Here is an 18,708-nt window from a genome sequence, read left to right as displayed (position 1 = left end):
AAGTTCTGTCTTCTCTTCTTTTTCCAGCTGACGTCTGTTACTTATTAGTGGAGGACAGATTATTCCAACTAGATGTTATTTTAGTAAAGTAAAAAGTGACTATAAAACCCTTTGCCCATCTCTTCCCTCCGCAGGTGAAGTGAAGACACTTATGATTCAGCTGTTAAGGGGCGTCCGACATCTCCATGATAACTGGATTCTTCACAGGGACCTCAAGACGTCGAATTTACTGCTCAGTCATGCTGGAATATTAAAGGTACGACGTCTTCTGCCTCGTCTCCATCCGGCCTCCTGGAAGAAGGCAAAGCTGCATGGTATTACTAATGAGCAGCGGTGGTCCCCGCACTCGGACCTCTGGCAATTACACGTTGGTGACATATCATAGTAATTAGGGGTTTCAGGGTTAGGAACGTCGGACGCTGCTCTTTATGGAGTTTTATGTGTAGATTAAGAGATAGAAATCTTGATAATATTTACTATAATGATATTTCAAAAGAGATGGTATATGAGATCCATCTATCTTTTTGCAGTCCTAATGTTTTGCATATTTCATTGGCTTTAGTTGTTTTATTTTAACAGGTTGGAGATTTTGGTTTGGCTCGTGAATATGGCTCTCCTCTAAAGCCTTATACTCCCATCGTGGTCACCTTATGGTATCGAGCTCCAGAACTTCTACTTGGTGCTAAGGTACATGTCACTGATAGACTGATAGACTTTGTCACCTTTACAACCATTTTTTTTAATGCTGTAATATATCTAAAATCAGATGAGACAGCTATGTAAATTCTACATTGTACGCCGCCACTTCTTACTAATCTACCGAACATGGATGGTATGCGGCAGGATCGGACTACACAGGGTGTCCTTGTAGTTTGCTATGTGGAGGTCCATACATATGTCAGGACGGTTTGCATGCTTCCATTTATGTTATACTAAGCATTACATAAAGTGTTGCAGGGTTAGACTTAGTTTTCAAGTCTTTTTAGTTATTTTATAATTTCATTCTTTTCAATATCTTCTTGCCAGGAATACTCCACAGCCATAGACTTGTGGTCAGTTGGCTGTATATTTGGAGAACTTCTGACCCAAAAGCCGCTCTTCCCCGGAAAATCTGAGATTGATCAAATCAACAAAATCTTTAAGGTAAATTTGACTTTAATTGTGCTTAAAGGAAAGCACTACAGAAGTGGATGACGTTGATCAGCAGGCGTCTATCACCTGTAACCTGTGCTGGCAATAAGTGTAGATTAGGACGTAGTGCTATAAAACAGGATTTTTGGTTACTCATCGCAAAATCTGTTTCTTAGAGCCTTCATTGGGGGGACACAGGAAACCATGGGTGTATGCTGCTGCCACTATGCACAAAAAAAAAGTTAGCTCATCATCCTCAGTGTACACCCCACTGACTGGCACTAGGATATTCAGTTAGTGTGAAAGCATACGGAGAAGCAACAAGTAAAAGAAACAAACACAACTCAAACTGTAACAATGTAACACAGTAAGCAGAGCTGATAAACTTGGGAGGGTGCTGTGTCCTCCAATGAAGGCTCCGAGAAACAGATTTTATGGTGAGTAACCAAAAATCCTGTTTTCTCTATTGCTTCATTGGGGGTCACAGGAAACCAAGGGACGTCCCTGGGGAGGGAACAGCAGAAACTCCGTTCAGGTCGAGAACTCACCACTGCCGTCTGCAAGATCCTTCTACCTAGGCTGGCATCTGCCAAAGCGTACTTGTGGACTCTGGAAAATTTGGCGAACGTGTGGATGGAAGACCAGGTTGCCGCTTTGCGGAGTTGCAGGGTGGATGCCCTATGGCGTACCGACCAGGAAGCGCCAACTGCCCGGGTAGAGTGTGCCTTAATCCCAGGGGGAGGCGCTCTGTTCTTAACCCGGTATGCCTCCAAAATTGCCGTTCGGCTCCAGCGAGCAATCGTAGCCTTGGAGGCCGGCAGACCTCTACGAGCTCCCTCTGGAATGACAGAGAGTCTGTCTTCCAAAACTGGGCAGTCCTAGCTAGATAGACCCGCTCGACTCTGCCCAGGTCTAACCTGTTCAGTGAATGCTTCAGAGGAGGAGTCTGACCCGGGCAAAAGGAAGGGAGGATGATATCCTGATTTAGGTGAAAGGCGGACACCACCTAGGGAAGGAAAGAAGGTAGAGGCCGTAAAACCACCTTGTCATGGCGGAGAACCAGGAAAAGGGTGACCGGAAAGAGCTGCCAACTCTGAGGCACTCCTGATGGAGGTGATGACCACAAGAAACGCCACCTTCCAGGACAGAAAGGGCAGAGAGGCCTCTTGTAGTGGTTCAAAAGGAGAACTCCTAAGGGCCTCCAAGACTAGATTGAGGTCCCAGGGGTCCACAGGTGTCCGGTATGGGGGCGCAGCATGCTCTACCACTTGGAGAAAAGACCTGACCTGAAGGGAGTTTGCTTTTACATGAAGAGCAAATTCCCTGACAAGAGCAGAGGAAGAAGAAGAGGAAGCAGAAGGGCAAGAGTGGTCTCCTTTAGAGTTAGGCTAGGTTCACATTGCGTTAACAGCAGCCCATTCAACACATATGTTAACGGGCTGCTGTTAACGCAAGTGCTGACATTCCATCGCGCTAGCGCAGATAGAGCATCTGCTAGCTCTATCTGTGCTAGCAGTGACGGACCCGGAAACGCTGCAGCCCGCGTCTCAGGGTCTGTCACTCAATGATGGCACATCGCTGGCGCACGCCCATTGTGGGCGTGCGCTAGCGATGCGTCCGACATAGGAATTAATGTCAGCGTTAACATACTGCGTTACGCCGCGGTGTAACGTAGTCCGTCTAACGGACACCATTAACGCAATGTGAACCCGGCCTTAGGCATGATAAGAAACAGACCCACTAACTGATTCAAGAAGGTTAGGGGACAGAATAATATCAGCAAAGGAGAGTGTCAGTCTGCAGAGCAGAGATATTCACAGGAAGATTCAGGTCCTGAAAAAACTGCTCCCAGGCAGAAGTCCAGGAGACGAGCAGGGCTGCAGGGCTATTACAGGCGGAGAGATGCAGGTCCTGCAGAGATAAGCCACCTTCCGGGTCCAGAGAGGAAGAGGAGGGTCGGCAGTGCCAAGAAAACGCGCACAAATACCGAGCTGCAGAGAGAGGAGGGGGCGGGGACTGAGAAGCCACTCACTGAGGCCGGAAGGAGGGGCGGAGCTAACTGCCGCTACAAAGAGGCATAAGAAAACCTCTCAATGGAGTGGGCGGAGGTGACCGCCGGGGCCAGGAAGAGGTGGTGTGTCAGCAACAGGCGAGAGAAAAACCCACCCGAAGATACTGAGAAGGGGGCTGGGCCAAAACGCCGGGACTAGATCGCGTTGAAGCCAGGGACTAAATTAGAGGCAGGGGGACAGGGGAGGGCGGCGCTGAGACTCGGATATTGCCTGTCAGGTAACCCTGTGCCACCAATAGCCAGAATAAAGGCAGAAACAGGCCCCATATAGACTAAAACAGCCTAAACCTAAGTAGAAATCCATGTAACTTCAAAACCTATTTTTAAAAAATTAGGGGAGAGTGGGGTAGTAAGACTCATCCATCCTCTTCTGTCCTCTTCCTCCATCTTCCTCTATGTCTTCATTCTCTTCATCTTTATCGTCATCTTTCTTGTTTATCCGAATCTTCTTTATCCAAATCTTCTCCTCTGACACCTCTGGACCGGAACCTGACTGAGAGAAAGGGAGATGTACCTCTCCATCCTGAAGACGTCCAAGAATCTTGAGTATGAGGGACGCCATGCCTCCTGAAACCGACAGGCTCTGGTAGACGAGTGGGTAGAAGGGGCCAGGACCATGTTCGGATCACCTGAACACTCATGTGTTAGAGGTTGGGGTCCTGCTGGATAGACGTATGAGGATACCGGGTGGCAGTACACTCCGTACTCTTAGTCTCTACGTGGAAGTACAGTGTGACTGTTCACACTGTATCCCTCCAGAGGTAAAAAAGATCCTTCTGAAAAAAAGACTTTACTGGAAAACCGAGGTATATATGGGTCTAGTGAAAAACCCATGTCCACCTCCTACTGACACTAAGCTAAAACTGATTAACCTAGTGCCGGTCGGTGGGGTGTATCCTGCGGAGGAAGAGCTAACTTTTTTTTGTGCATAGTGTCCACATCCTAGTGGCAGTAGCTTACACCCATGGTTTCCTGTGTCCTCCAATGAAGCACTTGGTCTTGGAAGGCTTTTCCCGGCTTTCACTTAGCAGCATTTGGTTGGTTGCTGTAATGGCTATGTGGCAACCCAGAAAAAAGAAAGTTGGAGTCAACATATGAAGTGACACAATAGTTTGTGTGCAACTAATGAGGTCTCAGGCGTTGAACCCCCACATGTACTTTGTATGATGGAGAGTATTGTCAGTATCTTTCATGGTCGTGTGACCTCTCGTATCTCATGTATTTGTGTTATCGATGTTACCAGGCTCTTCTGGATACTGTGTGTAGTTATCAGTCAGCTGTACCGTATTTCTGTTTCCAGGATCTCGGAACCCCAAGTGAGAAGATCTGGCCCGGTTACAATGAGCTTCCAGCGATAAAGAAAATGACCTTCTCCGAATATCCTTACAACAACCTCCGAAAGAGATTTGGGGCTCTGCTGTCAGACCAAGGATTTGACCTCATGAACAAGTAAGTATTTCATGGCTGCATATGATCTTGGTCTCCATTTATAGTGGAGGGAATCATTAGAAAACAGCTGTACCTGGTTCCTTTTACCAAATAATGTTGTGTTGTGTCCCCCTCCCCAGGTTCCTGACCTACTGTCCTGCAAAACGAATTTCTGCAGATGATGCATTAAAGCACGAATACTTCGGTGAGACGCCTCTGCCAATTGACCCGTCCATGTTTCCTACGTGGCCGGCAAAAAGCGAACAGCCGAGAGTGAAACGTGCCACAAGCCCTCGGCCCCCCGAGGGTGGACTCGGATACAGTCAGTTGGTAAGTTTGTCCACCCAGGACTTACATTCATTAGTACTGATCTGACCTGAGCTAATATTAGTAATGGGGGCATTAATGTGGACGTTCACTGAGGAAAATCTGATATGTTGCAGTTTTTACTCTTTGCATTGAAAGGATGAAATCCACAATAACATGTAATAACATCTTCACAAATGAAGCATTGACCATGTCTATGATGGTCTTTCCCTTCTGTGCTCGTGTGTATTGACCTCTATCGTCATATTCTCCCTTTTATTCCAGGGTGACGATGATCTCAAGGACACAGGGTTTCACCTTACCACCACCAATCAGGGGGCATCTGCGGCCGGACCCGGCTTCAGCCTCAAGTTCTAAGTCTGCTGGACATGAAATAGACTTCGGTTTTCCAATTTACAAACAATAATAATGACGATGAGGATTCGGGTCCCAGGACCCCCGACACTTTACAATACAGACGCGTCCACCACTACGTCACATCATGAACGTTGTATTCCAGTGGAGGACCATCACACATGAGCAGGGACTGGCGTCTTTGACGTATTTATTTTTCACTGTTGTACATTTGTAGAATTAAAATGCAATTTTTAATAGTTTAAATCACTGTTGGTCCTTTCTTCCTAACAAATTTCACCTTCAGTCATCAGTAGGAGGAATAGGTTCAGAATGGTGATTAGCGCAAGTGCTCGTTACTCAAGTTTGCCTAGGGTGCTCGGGTACGCACCGAGCATCACGAGTGTTCTAGTGACATTGTTAGAGTCCCTGCAGCTGCATGTTTCGCAGCTGTTAGGCAATTCCCCCATGTTTTGTAGCGGTCTAACAGCCACGACACATGCGGCTGCAGGGCTCGAACATGTCACTTGAGCACCCGCGATACTCTGTGCATACCCGAGCGCCCGAGGCAAGCTCGAGTAACGAACACTTGCACTCATCACTAGTTCAGATCTTATTCCGTGATAGTGATACTAGAAAGCTCAAGACAGATCAAAGGTCTGCAGCCGGGCCCATAAGGGAAAATTACAAGGAATTAGTACTGTCTGACAGAAGAAGTTTTAACGAATATCACCCAGTAAGTTGGGTTCTGTCTTACCAGCACAAGTTACACCTGTAGTGGCAATTTTTGTTATTGATCAAGTAACCCCTGTCTGCAGCCAATTTTCATGAAAATTCTTCCAAAAAAAATAAGTTATATGTGAGCTCAAGAAAAACGTGCACGCAGAATAGTGCTGTTCCAATAGAATTGCTGACTTAATTTTGTACATAATTTTCATGTGGAATTTTTTTCTATAGTTACTCTTGTAATAGCAATTCTTCCATAGAACTGTGATCTTTTCACTAAATGCTGTGGTATTGATCGCAGGCTCAAATCTCCTATGGCAGCTAAAGAATAAAGTTTTAAAAAAAGGTTTTCTAGTTTCTGTCATTGGGGAACCCAGAGACCGCGGGTCACCTACATTAATACACCAAAAAGGCCACTTCTAGGAATATATGAAACTGTCACCCTCGGGTAGGAAGAGACGCCGGCCAATCTCGGCATTGCTGTCAGATTTTATATAGTGGTCCCTTATCATATTAATTGTAAAGTGCTGCGGAATTTGTTGGCGCTATATAAATAATAATTATTATTATAACTCCACCCAATAAGCAGCTTTTTACGTTGAACGACTTTGCTTAATTCTAACCTAATGGGCATCTAGCTATAACTAGATCTAGTGATGACTTGGCCAATGCAGAATATTCAACTGCTTTACTTTAAAAAATAAACTTGAAAGAATAGTCCCCACAGCCCATTACAGAATTGGATGTGAATACCCTCAAATTAAAGCTGGGAGTTTGCACTTTAAGCCCATATTGATTATATAACTGTTAGTGATGAGCGCAAGTGCTCATTACTTGAGATTGCCTAGGGTGCAGCCCTATCTTTGCAATTTGTTACTGCCAGGTCGCTATCTGGTCTCTCCTGATGAACCCAGCTATGTGGGGGAAACGCGTCGAGAGGTGTTTTGGAGGTGTTGTTTGCGCAGTCATCGTGTTTTGAGTCACTACATCTGGATTGATCATCAGCTGTGGACGATTGAATGCAGTAGATGAGTATATCATCACTATCTTGACTGTATTGTATACTAACTGCATTATCCACATTGCTGAATGTATTTATTTGATATTTATCTAGATGTTTGTGGTGGCGCTGTTTTGTTTATCTATATGGTATATGTATATTACTAGTCAGTCCTGAGTAGCATTGGCTATGGATTCTTTATGAATCAAACAATAGTACTGGTTTACTTATTTTGTATGTCCTGTAGTTTTCATTTATGATATATATAGTGATATCATAATTAGTTTTCTCTATCCCTGGGTCTTACATCACATTGGAGGGGAGGGCCTGTGTTGCTGTATTATTGGTATCACATATTTCCACAAGTTATTTTCAGCCATCTGGCCTTCTGTTTTGTTACCTATCTCTTATAGGGAGAAGGTAGGGGACCAGGGATAGTCATCGTACGAGCGGGGGCGCCATTCTCGATACTTCTCTTAGGGTGCCAACCTCCGCATCTAGGTAGTATCAGCTTGTAGGTATATATTTTTTGTAGCCTGTAGGGATATTTCCACCTATATCAATACACCCTTATAGTTGCTACTTGATATCACAAATTGTTTTATCACATGTCTGTTAGGTTTTCTACATTTTTCCGTGTGGGGCATTCTACCAGTATGTATTAGGAGACACAAAAGAGAATAGTAAAACCAAAAACACTCAGTTTGAAAAAATGTTGCAGTAATCCGCAAGTGCTAGTAAAAGATGTAAATAACAGGGTATTTGGTTGATACGTTTTTTGCAAAAAATGTATACTAAGCTGCTCTACCAATCTTCACGGTATACCCTTATCAGAGCAGTCCTAACTAATGTATGCAATCCCTATCTGATGTATTTAAAAACCTGATCATCTGTATATAACCTGTGTGAACAGGGTTCAGAGAGGAAAAATCCATGTGTGCATACAGGGTAGAACAGCTTTTGTGCAGATAGCCCAAGAGGAGTGGTGGAACTCCCCAGTCTTGTAGACACAAGAGAACAATTATGGAAACAGGAACACATGGGCTACTTGCACAGTGAACAAGTCTGTATGATCATGTTCACACACCACCAAGAAACCTGAAGACACAAAAGAGAATAGTAAAACCAAAAACACTCAGTTTGAAAAAATGTTGCAGTAATCCGCAAGTGCTAGTAAAAGATGTAAAAAACAGGGTATTTGGTTGATACGTTTTTTGCAAAAAATGTATACTAAGCTGCTCTACCAATCTTCACGGTATACCCTTATCAGAGCAGTCCTAACTAATGTATGCAATCCCTATCTGATGTATTTAAAAACCTGATCATCTGTATATAACCTGTGTGAACAGGGTTCAGAGAGGAAAAATCCATGTGTGCATACAGGGTAGAACAGCTTTTGTGCAGATAGCCCAAGAGGAGTGGTGGAACTCCCCAGTCTTGTAGACACAAGAGAACAATTATGGAAACAGGAACACATGTTCACTGTGCAAGTAGCCCATGTGTTCCTGTTTCCATAATTGTTCTCTTGTGTCTACAAGACTGGGGAGTTCCACCACTCCTCTTGGGCTATCTGCACAATAGCTGTTCTACCCTGTATGCACACATGGATTTTTCCTCTCTGAACCCTGTTCACACAGGTTATATACAGATGATCAGGTTTTTAAATACATCAGATAGGGATTGCATACATTAGTTAGGACTGCTCTGATAAGGGTATACCGTGAAGATTGGTAGAGCAGCTTAGTATACATTTTTTGCAAAAAACGTATCAACCAAATACCCTGTTTTTTACATCTTTTACTAGCACTTGCGGATTACTGCAACATTTTTTCAAACTGAGTGTTTTTGGTTTTACTATTCTCTTTTGTGTCTTCAGGTTTCTTGGTGGTGTGTGAACATGATCATACAGACTTGTTCACTGTGCAAGTAGCCCATGTGTTCCTGTTTCCAGTATGTATTAGGGTTTATTGTAGGGGATTATATTCCTCTCCCCTTAAGGACTGAACGCATTAGATAGGGTTTTGTAGGTTTTTATTCTTACTTTTTCAATTATTGTTATCTAATAAAGTATCTATTTTTTATGGGGGTTTTCTTCTTACTGTAATACATTATTACTTTCCCTTAGTTTATTTGCTAGTTTAGTAAGTCGTTTGCCAGAGGTCACACTAAACAAGCCACAGCACACCGGAATCCAAGGGAGGAGACCGTATTATATTCCAAGAACCTATGGGGGAAACAGTTACGGTACTTAGACCACATTTATCCCGTATGGTCTCCCTGCCATGTAGCCTCAATTAAAGAGAATCTGTCACCCACTGGGATGTATAAGACCTATTAATATGGGCATACAGGTAGTAGAAATGTTAAGTTGATCCTACCTGTATGCCTCGTATTAATGATCTTGTTGCTGAGAAATGTTATATTTTGTCTTTATGGTAATGATTTCTTCCAGGCTATTCTGGAGGGGGGGGAGCGCCACGTCGCATTTTATATCATTAGAATACCCCAAGATTATACAAAACTTTAGAAGCAGACAAGTTTAAGGCCTCCTCGTGTATACTCCGTACAAGTAGCATTAATCGACTCTGGTGGAAAGTAAGCGAGTTCCAAGGCATACAAAGGTCAACTCCATACACCTCTGTCTGGGAAACACCATGGCTAACTAACCTTTAAGATTTCAGGGCTTTGGGAATTGGAAATCTAGAGGGATAACCAGATTATCTAATTTTAATAGATTATCTTCTCATGAAATTTTTTCAACTGCAAACAGAATCAGGGCTGCCACATTCTGAATTCTATACCTTCAACTAAGACACGCATATCAAGCAGAAGGGTCCACTGAAGACCTATCCCTATCGAAAAACATGATTGTACATAGAATAGCCATTTCACACTGGTCCAACGGTCTGATATCAGTATTATATAATGCACGCCTGACTATTTCTGATGAAACCTCCCATGCACTGGGAAGGCTTGATAGTCCCTACTGAAGATGAACACTGGCAGGACATTTTAGATAGGACACCCCAACTATCTTTAAGTGAATTTCAGACTATCCCAATTATATTTAATATATCCAGTTTATAGAATGCCTAAATTCCAATTTGACATTGGGCTCAGACCACACCCATTCTGTGCTAGATGTAAGACAAACTTAGCAGACTCATTACATATTGTAACACCAGAGTTCCTGCATGGTTCCTCTCCGTTCTCCCAGCTGAGACGCTGACATGCTCACTGCCTTGACCGTCCAGCTATGTCTTCTGCTCTGGCTCCCGTGTCCCTGGAAACATCACGTAGGTCTTCTGTCAGAGCACTTTGGTTGCACGTGCGATCCCTGCCTCTTAAAGGGGTAGTGCACACTCCTGTTGAGTCCCCAACCAATGGCTGGGAGGCTCTAAAGCAGGGGTCCCCAACTCCAGTCCTCAAGGCCCACCAACAGGTCATGTTTTCAGGATTTCCTTTGCATTGCACAGGTGATGCAATTATTACCTGGGCAAGACTAAGGAAATCCTGAAAACATGACATGTTGGTGGGCCTTGAGGACTGGAGTTGGGGACCCCTGCTCTAAAGTATTTATTTAAGGCACATTCCCCTGTAGGGAGGTGCTTATGCAACATTTGTGTTTAGTTGGTCAGTAAGCTGCTAAGTCTGTTGTCAGGTCCCAGTCCCTGAATCAGATTCCTGAGCGAACCTGCTTGTACCTGACACGCCCTGTCAGTACTTTAACCAAAATTCTGAACCGCTCTATCGGCACCTGAAACTGCCTTGGGGTCCAGGAACCTGAAACCACTTTATCTGTACCTGAACCAGAAACCGCTCTGTCGGTACCTGAACCAGAAACCGCTCTGTCGGTACCTAAACCTGTCCCTTCTGAACCTGCATCCATCCTGTCTGCTCCTGATCCCGTCCTGCCGAAACCGGAGTCCAGAACCTGTCTAGTCTAAACCAGCTACCCATCATTCCAAGTGTTCCAGGATCTGCACTGTCTGAACCTGCATCTACAACCTCTGCTAGTGTTCCAGAACCTGTCCCGTCTGAACTTCCTGTCCTGTCCGAACTTGGTCCTGTGCTGACTGAACCGACTCAGATTTCCATTCTACCCATGACTACTATCCTTACCCTTGGGATCAGCTGCCACAGTACTGGGGACTGCCCTGAAGTGATACTTGGTGGCCACCTGCAGCCTCCACCATCAGAGGCTCTAGTAAAAAACCAGGTAGCTGCTTGGCCACGCTCCTCCATGGTAAGCCTGGCCCATGAGTCCACGATCCACCAGCGTGACACATCTCCTGTGGTCTTGCCCTAAATTAGAATCCTTTTCGGAAGGCGTATTGAACATTATATTTAATTTTCACTTAGTAGGAATAGATCTCACACCTCTGGTCTGCATATTGGGGTACATTGAAAACCTGATTACTGATGAATATGGAAAACTGCTATTTCTCGAATCTTGTATCTGGCTAGGAAATTGATAGCTCAATATTGGATATCTGACAAGATCCCTACAGCTCCTGAATGTATAAATAAGATAAACTGGTTGCTGAACCTGGAAAGAAGTATTTGTTTAAAAGAGAAACCCAGTATCTAAATTTGCAAAACGATAGGCCTCGTAGATTGATGTGAAATGTCGCCTGGATCTATTTTAAAAGTCTAATTCTTAGAACGTAGAAGTCATTGTGGTCACACATGCGATGACAACCTGCTAAGTATCGCACTGGAAGTTGTTGGACTTCATCTTCATTGTACTCTTGAACAAGCGGTATATAATTAACCAAACATGTCAGCCCTTTCTTTACTGGACCGAGCCCTTGCTCTTCATTTCTACATGTCCAGAAGTGGCCAAAACTATTAACACCCCTGCAATTCTGTCAAACTGGAGCAGTTTGCCAAAGAAGAATGGTCTAACATTCCAGCAGAGCATTGTAGGAAACTCATTGATGGTTACCGGAAGCGGTTGGTCGCAGTCATTTTGGCTAAAGGTTGTGCAACCAAGTATTAGGCTGAGGGTGCCAATACCTTTGTCTGGCCCATTTTTGGAGTTTTGTGTGAAATGATCAATGTTTTGCTTTTTGCTTCATTCTCTTTTGTGTTTTTTTCATTTAAGACAAATTAAATGAAGATAATAATACCAAAGAATTTGTGTTTCCAATCATTTTCAGGAAGAAACTGAGTATTATCTGACAGAATTGCAGGGGTGTCAATACTTTTGGCCACAACTGTAGTTATGAGTTGTTGTACTTTGGTATGGGATTTATGTTTGTGTTCTTTTGCTGTGAGTATCCTTTATGATGAAAAAAACTTTAATAAAAACATAAAAAAACAGGAGTGCCAACATAAAACAATTTGGGCACCGGTCTCCATTCCCGCAAACATTCATGATGCGTCCTCAATGGTTTTGCTAGTTTCTTGTTCTACTATAAAAGCGTCGATAACTGAATATCACACATTTGTCCATCCATATAATAGGTAAAGTGCAAGGGCATATCAAGTCTTTTTCTGACAATCCGCTGACTTCTTCTCTTCCTTGGTCAGCTTATAAAATGACTATATCTGCAGGTTTGGAGTCCTTGGATTTTGTATATGGACTCTCAGGATTTTCAATCCCTTTTTTTTAAGCCAAAAGGAAGATAGATTGAACAATACAGGTTAGACGGACGTCATTATAGGGGTGAAAGTTGCCCCTTTTATATCAGACTTCATGGTCCCCCCCACTTTTTTCTTTCCCCCCCCCTTCGTCTCATTGTTTCCTTTCGTGTTTACACCATTATTATTTGGAGTGACCTAGCTTCTCTTGATTGGGTCGCTCTCTTTCCAAAGATACTTCATATGTATCGCCAAAGGTCATACAGTCTCCCTAGATAGGGGATACCTACATCCGCCATGGATTTATGAGGTTTTTCATTTTCAGAGTTTGTTAGACTTGACTGAAAATGACTTTTGACTTGAAAGTTCTATTATTTTGGGACTTGATGGCTACAGGTCTTGATATACAGTTGTAAATGAGATTTCTTTTTGGAATCGTTATGTTGCTGAATCTTTTGTTACTCGATTGTTCCAAATTTCTTTTCAATAAAAACCAGATTAAACATAAAAGGACTATAACCCGAGAGCAGGGATTTCTGGTGATCATTATGTTAGCAGATGGGTCTCTGTGTTCTGGTCCACGGCAGGGCTTTTCCGCTTGCTGGTACCTCGTCTCGTTATGTTATTGATGTCTTTCAAAGAGGGGAAAAATCGTCTTCGTGAATTGACGGGAATGTCCTGCCCCACAAAGAGCTCAAAGCGGACGAAATGGTCGAGTAATATTTTAATGTCTCGCCTTTTGCTGACTCCGCTTTCAAATAATTCTGTAATCTTCTTAATTATTCTTGGGTCAACTCTTTCCTTTGTAAGAGTCTCCTACATAAACAGACAGGGATGTTTATACATTAGAAATAAAAGTAATTTACAAAAAAAATATATAAAAAAAAAATCAAGCAATAGCATAACGCTATAATAAAAATTACAGCACAATGACAAGTTCTGTTTTCTGTTACCTCTGCTTCTACAGGGTGGTTCTTATGGTGCGAAAACAGCGGAAAAAGAATGATATAACTGTGGATCAACTCCATAGTTGTGTCTAATGAATCTTTGATTTTCTGCGATGCCAATTTCATTTGCCACTTTGACTTCTTTTTAATCTATAAGCAGAAAAAAAAAGTCATGTAGTCAAACAACAGTATTTTTTTATGACTACCATAGGAAAATGTAACTTTAAGATGTTTAATATATATTCTTAAAAAAAAAAAAAAAAGTAAGAGCAGCACTAAAAAAAAAAATCACAGGTTGGGTGCAAAGCCCTCCAGGCAAAGAACAAACCTTGTGTAGAGATTTTTTTCAAAAAAAGGTTCTCACTCTTGAACCGAAACGTTGCCATGATGGGCTATTAACCCCTTAATCCCATAGGACGTACACCCCGTCGAGGTGACCTGGGACTTAATTCCCAGTGACGGGATAGTACGTCATAGTCGATCAGCCGCGCTCACGGGGGGAGTGCGGCTGGGTGTCAGCTGACTATCGCAGCTGACATCCGGCACTAGGTGCCAAGAGCGGTCTCGAACATCTCCCGGCACATTAACCCCCGGCACACTGCGATCAAAAATGATCACAGCATTCCAGCGGCATAGGGAAGCATCGCGCAGGGAGGGGGCTCCCTGCATGCTTCCCTGAGACCCTCGGAGCAACGCGATGTGATCGCGTTACTCCGAGGGTCTCATACCTCCTCCCTGAAGGCCCGGATCCAAAATGGGTCCTGCAGGGAGGTGGCTTTCAAGCGCCTGCTCAGAGCAGGCGCTGGGAAGCCTCCCTGCAGTGCCTGTGTGATCGCTGATCTGACACAGTGCACTGCAAAGTGTCAGATCAGCGATCTGTCACTTTACTGTGATGTTCCCCCCTGGGGCAATGTAAAAAAAAAAAAAAATTCACATGTATAAAAAAAAAAAGAATTCCTAAATAAATAATAATAAAAAAAATATTGTTCCAATAATTTCATTTCTTTATCTAAATAATAAAAACAAAACAATAAAAGTACACATATTTAGTATCACTGCGTCTGCAGCGACCTGACCTATAAAACTGTCCCACTAGTTAACCCCTTCAGTGAACACCGTAAAAAAAAAAAAAAAACGAGGCAAAAAACAACGCTTTATTATCATACCGCCAAACAAAAAATGGAATAACACGCGATTAAAAAGACGGATATAAATAACTATGGTACCGCTGAAAACGTCATCTTGTCCCGCAAAAAAACGAGCCGCCATACAGCATCATCAGCAAAAAATAAAAAAAAGTTATAGTCCTCAGAATAAAATGATGCAAAAATAATTATTTTATATATAAAATAGTTTTTTCTCATAAAAAAGCGCCAAAACATAAAAAAAATATAAGTGCGGTATCACTGTAATCGTTCTGACCCGAAGAATAAAACTGCGTTATCAATTTTACCAAACGTGGAACAGTATAAACGCGCTTCCCCCACCCCCCCCAAAAGAAATTCACGAATAGCTGGTTTTTGTTCATTCTACCTCACAAAAATCAGAATTCAAAAAATGCATTCAAAAAATGTCACGTGCCCGAAAATGTTACCAATAAAAACGTCATCTTGTCCCGCAAAAAGCAAGACCTCACATGACTCTGTGGACCAAAATATGGAAAAATTATAGCTCTCAAAATGTGGAGACGCAAAAACTATTTTTTGCAATAAAAAGCGTCTTTTAGTGTGTGACTACTGCGAATCATAAATTCCGCAAAAAAGTCAAACCCCCCTTCATCACCCCCTTAGTTAGGGAAAAATTAATAAATTTTTTTTAAAAAACGTATTTATTTCCATTTTTCCGTTAGGGTTGGGGCAAAAGTTAGGGCTACAGTTAGGGTTTGGATTACATTTACGGTTGGGGTTAGAGGTGTGGTTAGGGTTATGTTTGGGATTAGGGGTGTGTTTGGGTTAGGGTTTCAGTTAGAATTGGGGGGTTCCACTATTCAGACACATCAGGGGCTTTCCAAACATGACATGGAATCCGATCTCCAGCCAATTCCAGCCAATTCTGTGTTGAAAAAGTAAAACCGTGCTCCTTCCCTTCTGAGCTCTCCCGTGCGCGTGACTACTAGCACCCCAGGAACTCCAATTGCCGCTGCGAGTGAACCAGATCCTCCAGCCACCCCACACGAATATGGCTGGTAATGAAGGTGGTCCAGACGACCTTGGGTTACCGCCTTGTCCTGGTCTACTCCACTGGTAGACACTTCGGTATCTCGCTAATCTAGGGTGACCACTTCTTGCAGAGTCTGCTGAACTTAAGGACCCCACGGATAGACGCATAGCATCTGTGGCAAGGTCCGCTTTTGAGGAGGCAGGTTTTGCCTTTTGCCCAGCTTTTTCTGCTACTTGGGTCTCCAAGGCGGTGACTGTGCGTTTCAAGCATTTGCAACAAAGTTTTCTTGCTAGTTCCCAAGATTTGTGCAGATATTGTGGATCAGATTGCGCAGGCAGGTAAGTATCTCTATTCATCATACTTAGATTCAGCGGATACTCTGCTCAGGAGGCAAGCAATTGCGTGGCAAATCACCGCATGCTCTGGGTCAAGGTGTGGAGGGCAGACCCAACCTCAAAAAGATCGCTGACAGGACTACCATTCCAGGGGTGTTGCTTATTTGGCACCAGGCTAGATAAAATCATTTTGGAAGCTCCTGGCAGCAGAAGCACCCCGGTTCCTCAATCCAGATCCAGCTGTCCTTTTCGGAGGCACGGGGCCTTGCAGGTCAGTTTTCGGCACTGGATGAGTCAGGTTGGCAGATTACACCAAAGGTCTCCCAGTAGCTCAGAAGGGCTAGATTTAGACCAACATCTGTTGGACGCCCTTCTGGATCAGAGGCTAGGTCCTTCCTTTGGGTCCAGAGGCAACAGGAAGGTCAATGCTTGATGGGTGGCTCCCACTTAGGGATTCTTCCCGGTTGAGTGGCCGCCTCCTATTTTTTCAGAAGGCACGGCTTAGGCAGTGATCTTTGGGTGAGGGAGATCATATCTTCAGGTTACAGAATAGAGTTCACCGCTCTATCTCAGGATCGTTTCTTTTGCTCTGACCCACCCCTCTGATAGCTTCCCAGCTTCAGGCGAGAGTGATTGTACGTGTTCCCATTTCTACGATTTGTCACAGTGCCCAAGTTATTCAAGAAGATCCTGGCCTCTGTTATGGAGCTGCTGCAGAACAAGGGGATAATTGTTTTCCCCTATCCGGATGATTCTTGCCAAATCGCCATCCTTTGCTCAGAATCTAGAGAGCCTACAGATCGTTCTACAGGCTTTGGAGCGATCCGGATTGGATTGTCAACAAAACAAAGTCTATTTTGGTCCCGACACAGCAGCTACAGTTTCTGGGAATGGTGTTCGACACCGTTCAGGAATCAGCATTTCTTCCAGAAGAGAAGAGATTATTTATTTAGTCTTCTATCAGAACTTTGAAGTGTTCAGGCAGGCAATCCGTTTGATTTTGCATGAAGGTCCTAGGAAATATGGTGACGACGTTCGAGGCAGTGGCGCTTGCTCAATTTCAGTCAAGGTCTCTTGAGAACACACTTCTAGCATTTTGGGACAGGTCAATACTTTATTATTATTATTATTATTAATTTATATAGCACCATTAATTCCATGGTGCTGTACATTAGGCGGGGTTACATACAAATTACAGATATCACTTACAGTAAACAAAACTAACAATGGCAGACTGGTACAGAGGGAAGAGGACCCTAGATCGGCCTATTTTCCTCCTCCTTTGCCAGTCTCTCAAGAGGTGGTTAAAGTCACCCCTGTTAACTCAGGGTCACTCTTTTCGTCCCATTCAGTCTTTTGGTAGCAGGTGCTTATCACAGATGCCAACCTTTCCGGCTGGTGAGCAATCTTCCGTCACTTGATGGTCCAGTGAGTCTGGAGCAGTCAGGAAAGACTTCACCCAAAAAAGTGTGCTGAAACTCAGAGCCGTCCGTCTAGCTCTCTTACATTGGCAGCACTTAGTCCACGGGTTGCCGATCAGGGTTCAATTAGACAATGCTACTGCTGTGGCCTATATCAATCGCCAGGGGGGCACACGAAGCCCGTCTGCCATGGAATTTTATTTCTGTTGGTCATCCCAAAGTCCCCCAGAAATGGAATGTGAACACTGCTAAGAATCAGAAACTGCAGTGGTCACACACGATCCAGGTTAGACGAAAATTTAAGAGAACAAGTGGGGGATCCGGGCATGGATACGGAGACTGGTGGATTGATAAGTGAGGATACAATTATTATTTTTATTTTTCAGACCGTGCTAGGCCTTTTAGAGCATAGTGCCTTTGAATGCATTCTGTGCACAGGTCCAATATAGTTATATAATGCAAACTAAGTGCGAATATACATCAGTGATATATCGTGTATTACTATACCTGAAAGTCTGGAAATTTCATTATATGATATATATAGATTTTGGCTGGACAGTTCATTTTCTTTGTATTTTGCATTATAAATCTTCTTCGTTTTACCAAAGGACAATACGCAATCTATAAAATAATAAAAGAAGATGAAATAGTTATATTAAAAAAAACCACAGGCAACAGGAAATCTAGACCGGCCTTTCATCATCGAATCCTAAGTTTTACATACGGTACTTTGAAAAGTAAGTCTGGGCAGCATCCCTATTGGCGTATAGGTGGATGCTAAGTCACTAATGAGGAAGGGGGTGTAGGAAAAGTCAAGTTGTGGCAATTTTAGTGTCTTTAATTACCTTTTTTTTTTTTTCTTTTTTTTTTTACAAAAGTTGCTTTTTAGAAATCAGTGTAAAACGTCTGTAAAGGCCATATTGACGTACAAAATCAGAAAAGTAACTAAATCACGAAAGATTACTTAAAGGGCGCAATTTGTTTACTCTCTCGCCAATCACAAATTAAGAAGGTATTCATGCCCCTCCAAAAATGGCAGAAATGCAATGAAGAATTAGGGTCTGGAGATCTTAAGAGAAGAAGCGAGTTTAACAAAATTCAGACAAATCGAATTCTAAAAATTTTGCAAATCACACTTTAGATGTAGCGACTTATTTCCTTCGAATCGGTTTACTCATCTGCAGAATTTTTAGGATTTTTTTTTTTTTTATCTACACCGTTTGCAAGTTGGCTTTATTTCTTA

General features: G+C 43.2%; 2 protein-coding genes across 6 annotated transcripts in view; one reads left to right on the top strand and one right to left on the bottom strand.

Annotated features, from left to right (window-relative positions):
• LOC138651386 (cyclin-dependent kinase 11B-like) overlaps positions 1–5,557 on the top strand; it is a 51,394-nt gene extending 45,837 nt beyond the window's left edge. For all 4 annotated transcript variants that reach the window (XM_069741557.1, XM_069741559.1, XM_069741558.1 and 1 more), the window contains 6 exons: positions 135–256; positions 580–687; positions 1,027–1,143; positions 4,503–4,651; positions 4,771–4,960; positions 5,222–5,557. In XM_069741557.1, coding sequence (XP_069597658.1) covers positions 135–256; positions 580–687; positions 1,027–1,143; positions 4,503–4,651; positions 4,771–4,960; positions 5,222–5,314 — 779 coding nt within the window. In that variant the 3' untranslated portion in view covers positions 5,315–5,557. The remainder of the gene's footprint in view (positions 1–134; positions 257–579; positions 688–1,026; positions 1,144–4,502; positions 4,652–4,770; positions 4,961–5,221) is intronic.
• A 6,747-nt stretch (positions 5,558–12,304) lies between these two features.
• Positions 12,305–18,708, bottom strand: part of LOC138651021 (uncharacterized) — a 47,581-nt gene continuing 41,177 nt past the window's right edge. For both annotated transcript variants that reach the window (XM_069740948.1, XM_069740947.1), the window contains exons 9-11: positions 17,973–18,086; positions 13,556–13,699; positions 12,305–13,418 (exon numbers count right to left, since the gene is read on the bottom strand). In XM_069740948.1, coding sequence (XP_069597049.1) covers positions 13,149–13,418; positions 13,556–13,699; positions 17,973–18,086 — 528 coding nt within the window. In that variant the 3' untranslated portion in view covers positions 12,305–13,148. The remainder of the gene's footprint in view (positions 13,419–13,555; positions 13,700–17,972; positions 18,087–18,708) is intronic.

This window comes from Ranitomeya imitator, chromosome 10 (genome assembly GCF_032444005.1).
Source record: "Ranitomeya imitator isolate aRanImi1 chromosome 10, aRanImi1.pri, whole genome shotgun sequence".
Taxonomy (NCBI): Eukaryota; Metazoa; Chordata; class Amphibia; order Anura; family Dendrobatidae; genus Ranitomeya; species Ranitomeya imitator.
The sequence above is the reverse complement of the archived record's forward strand: the minus strand, read 5'-3'. Positions and strand labels throughout refer to the sequence as shown.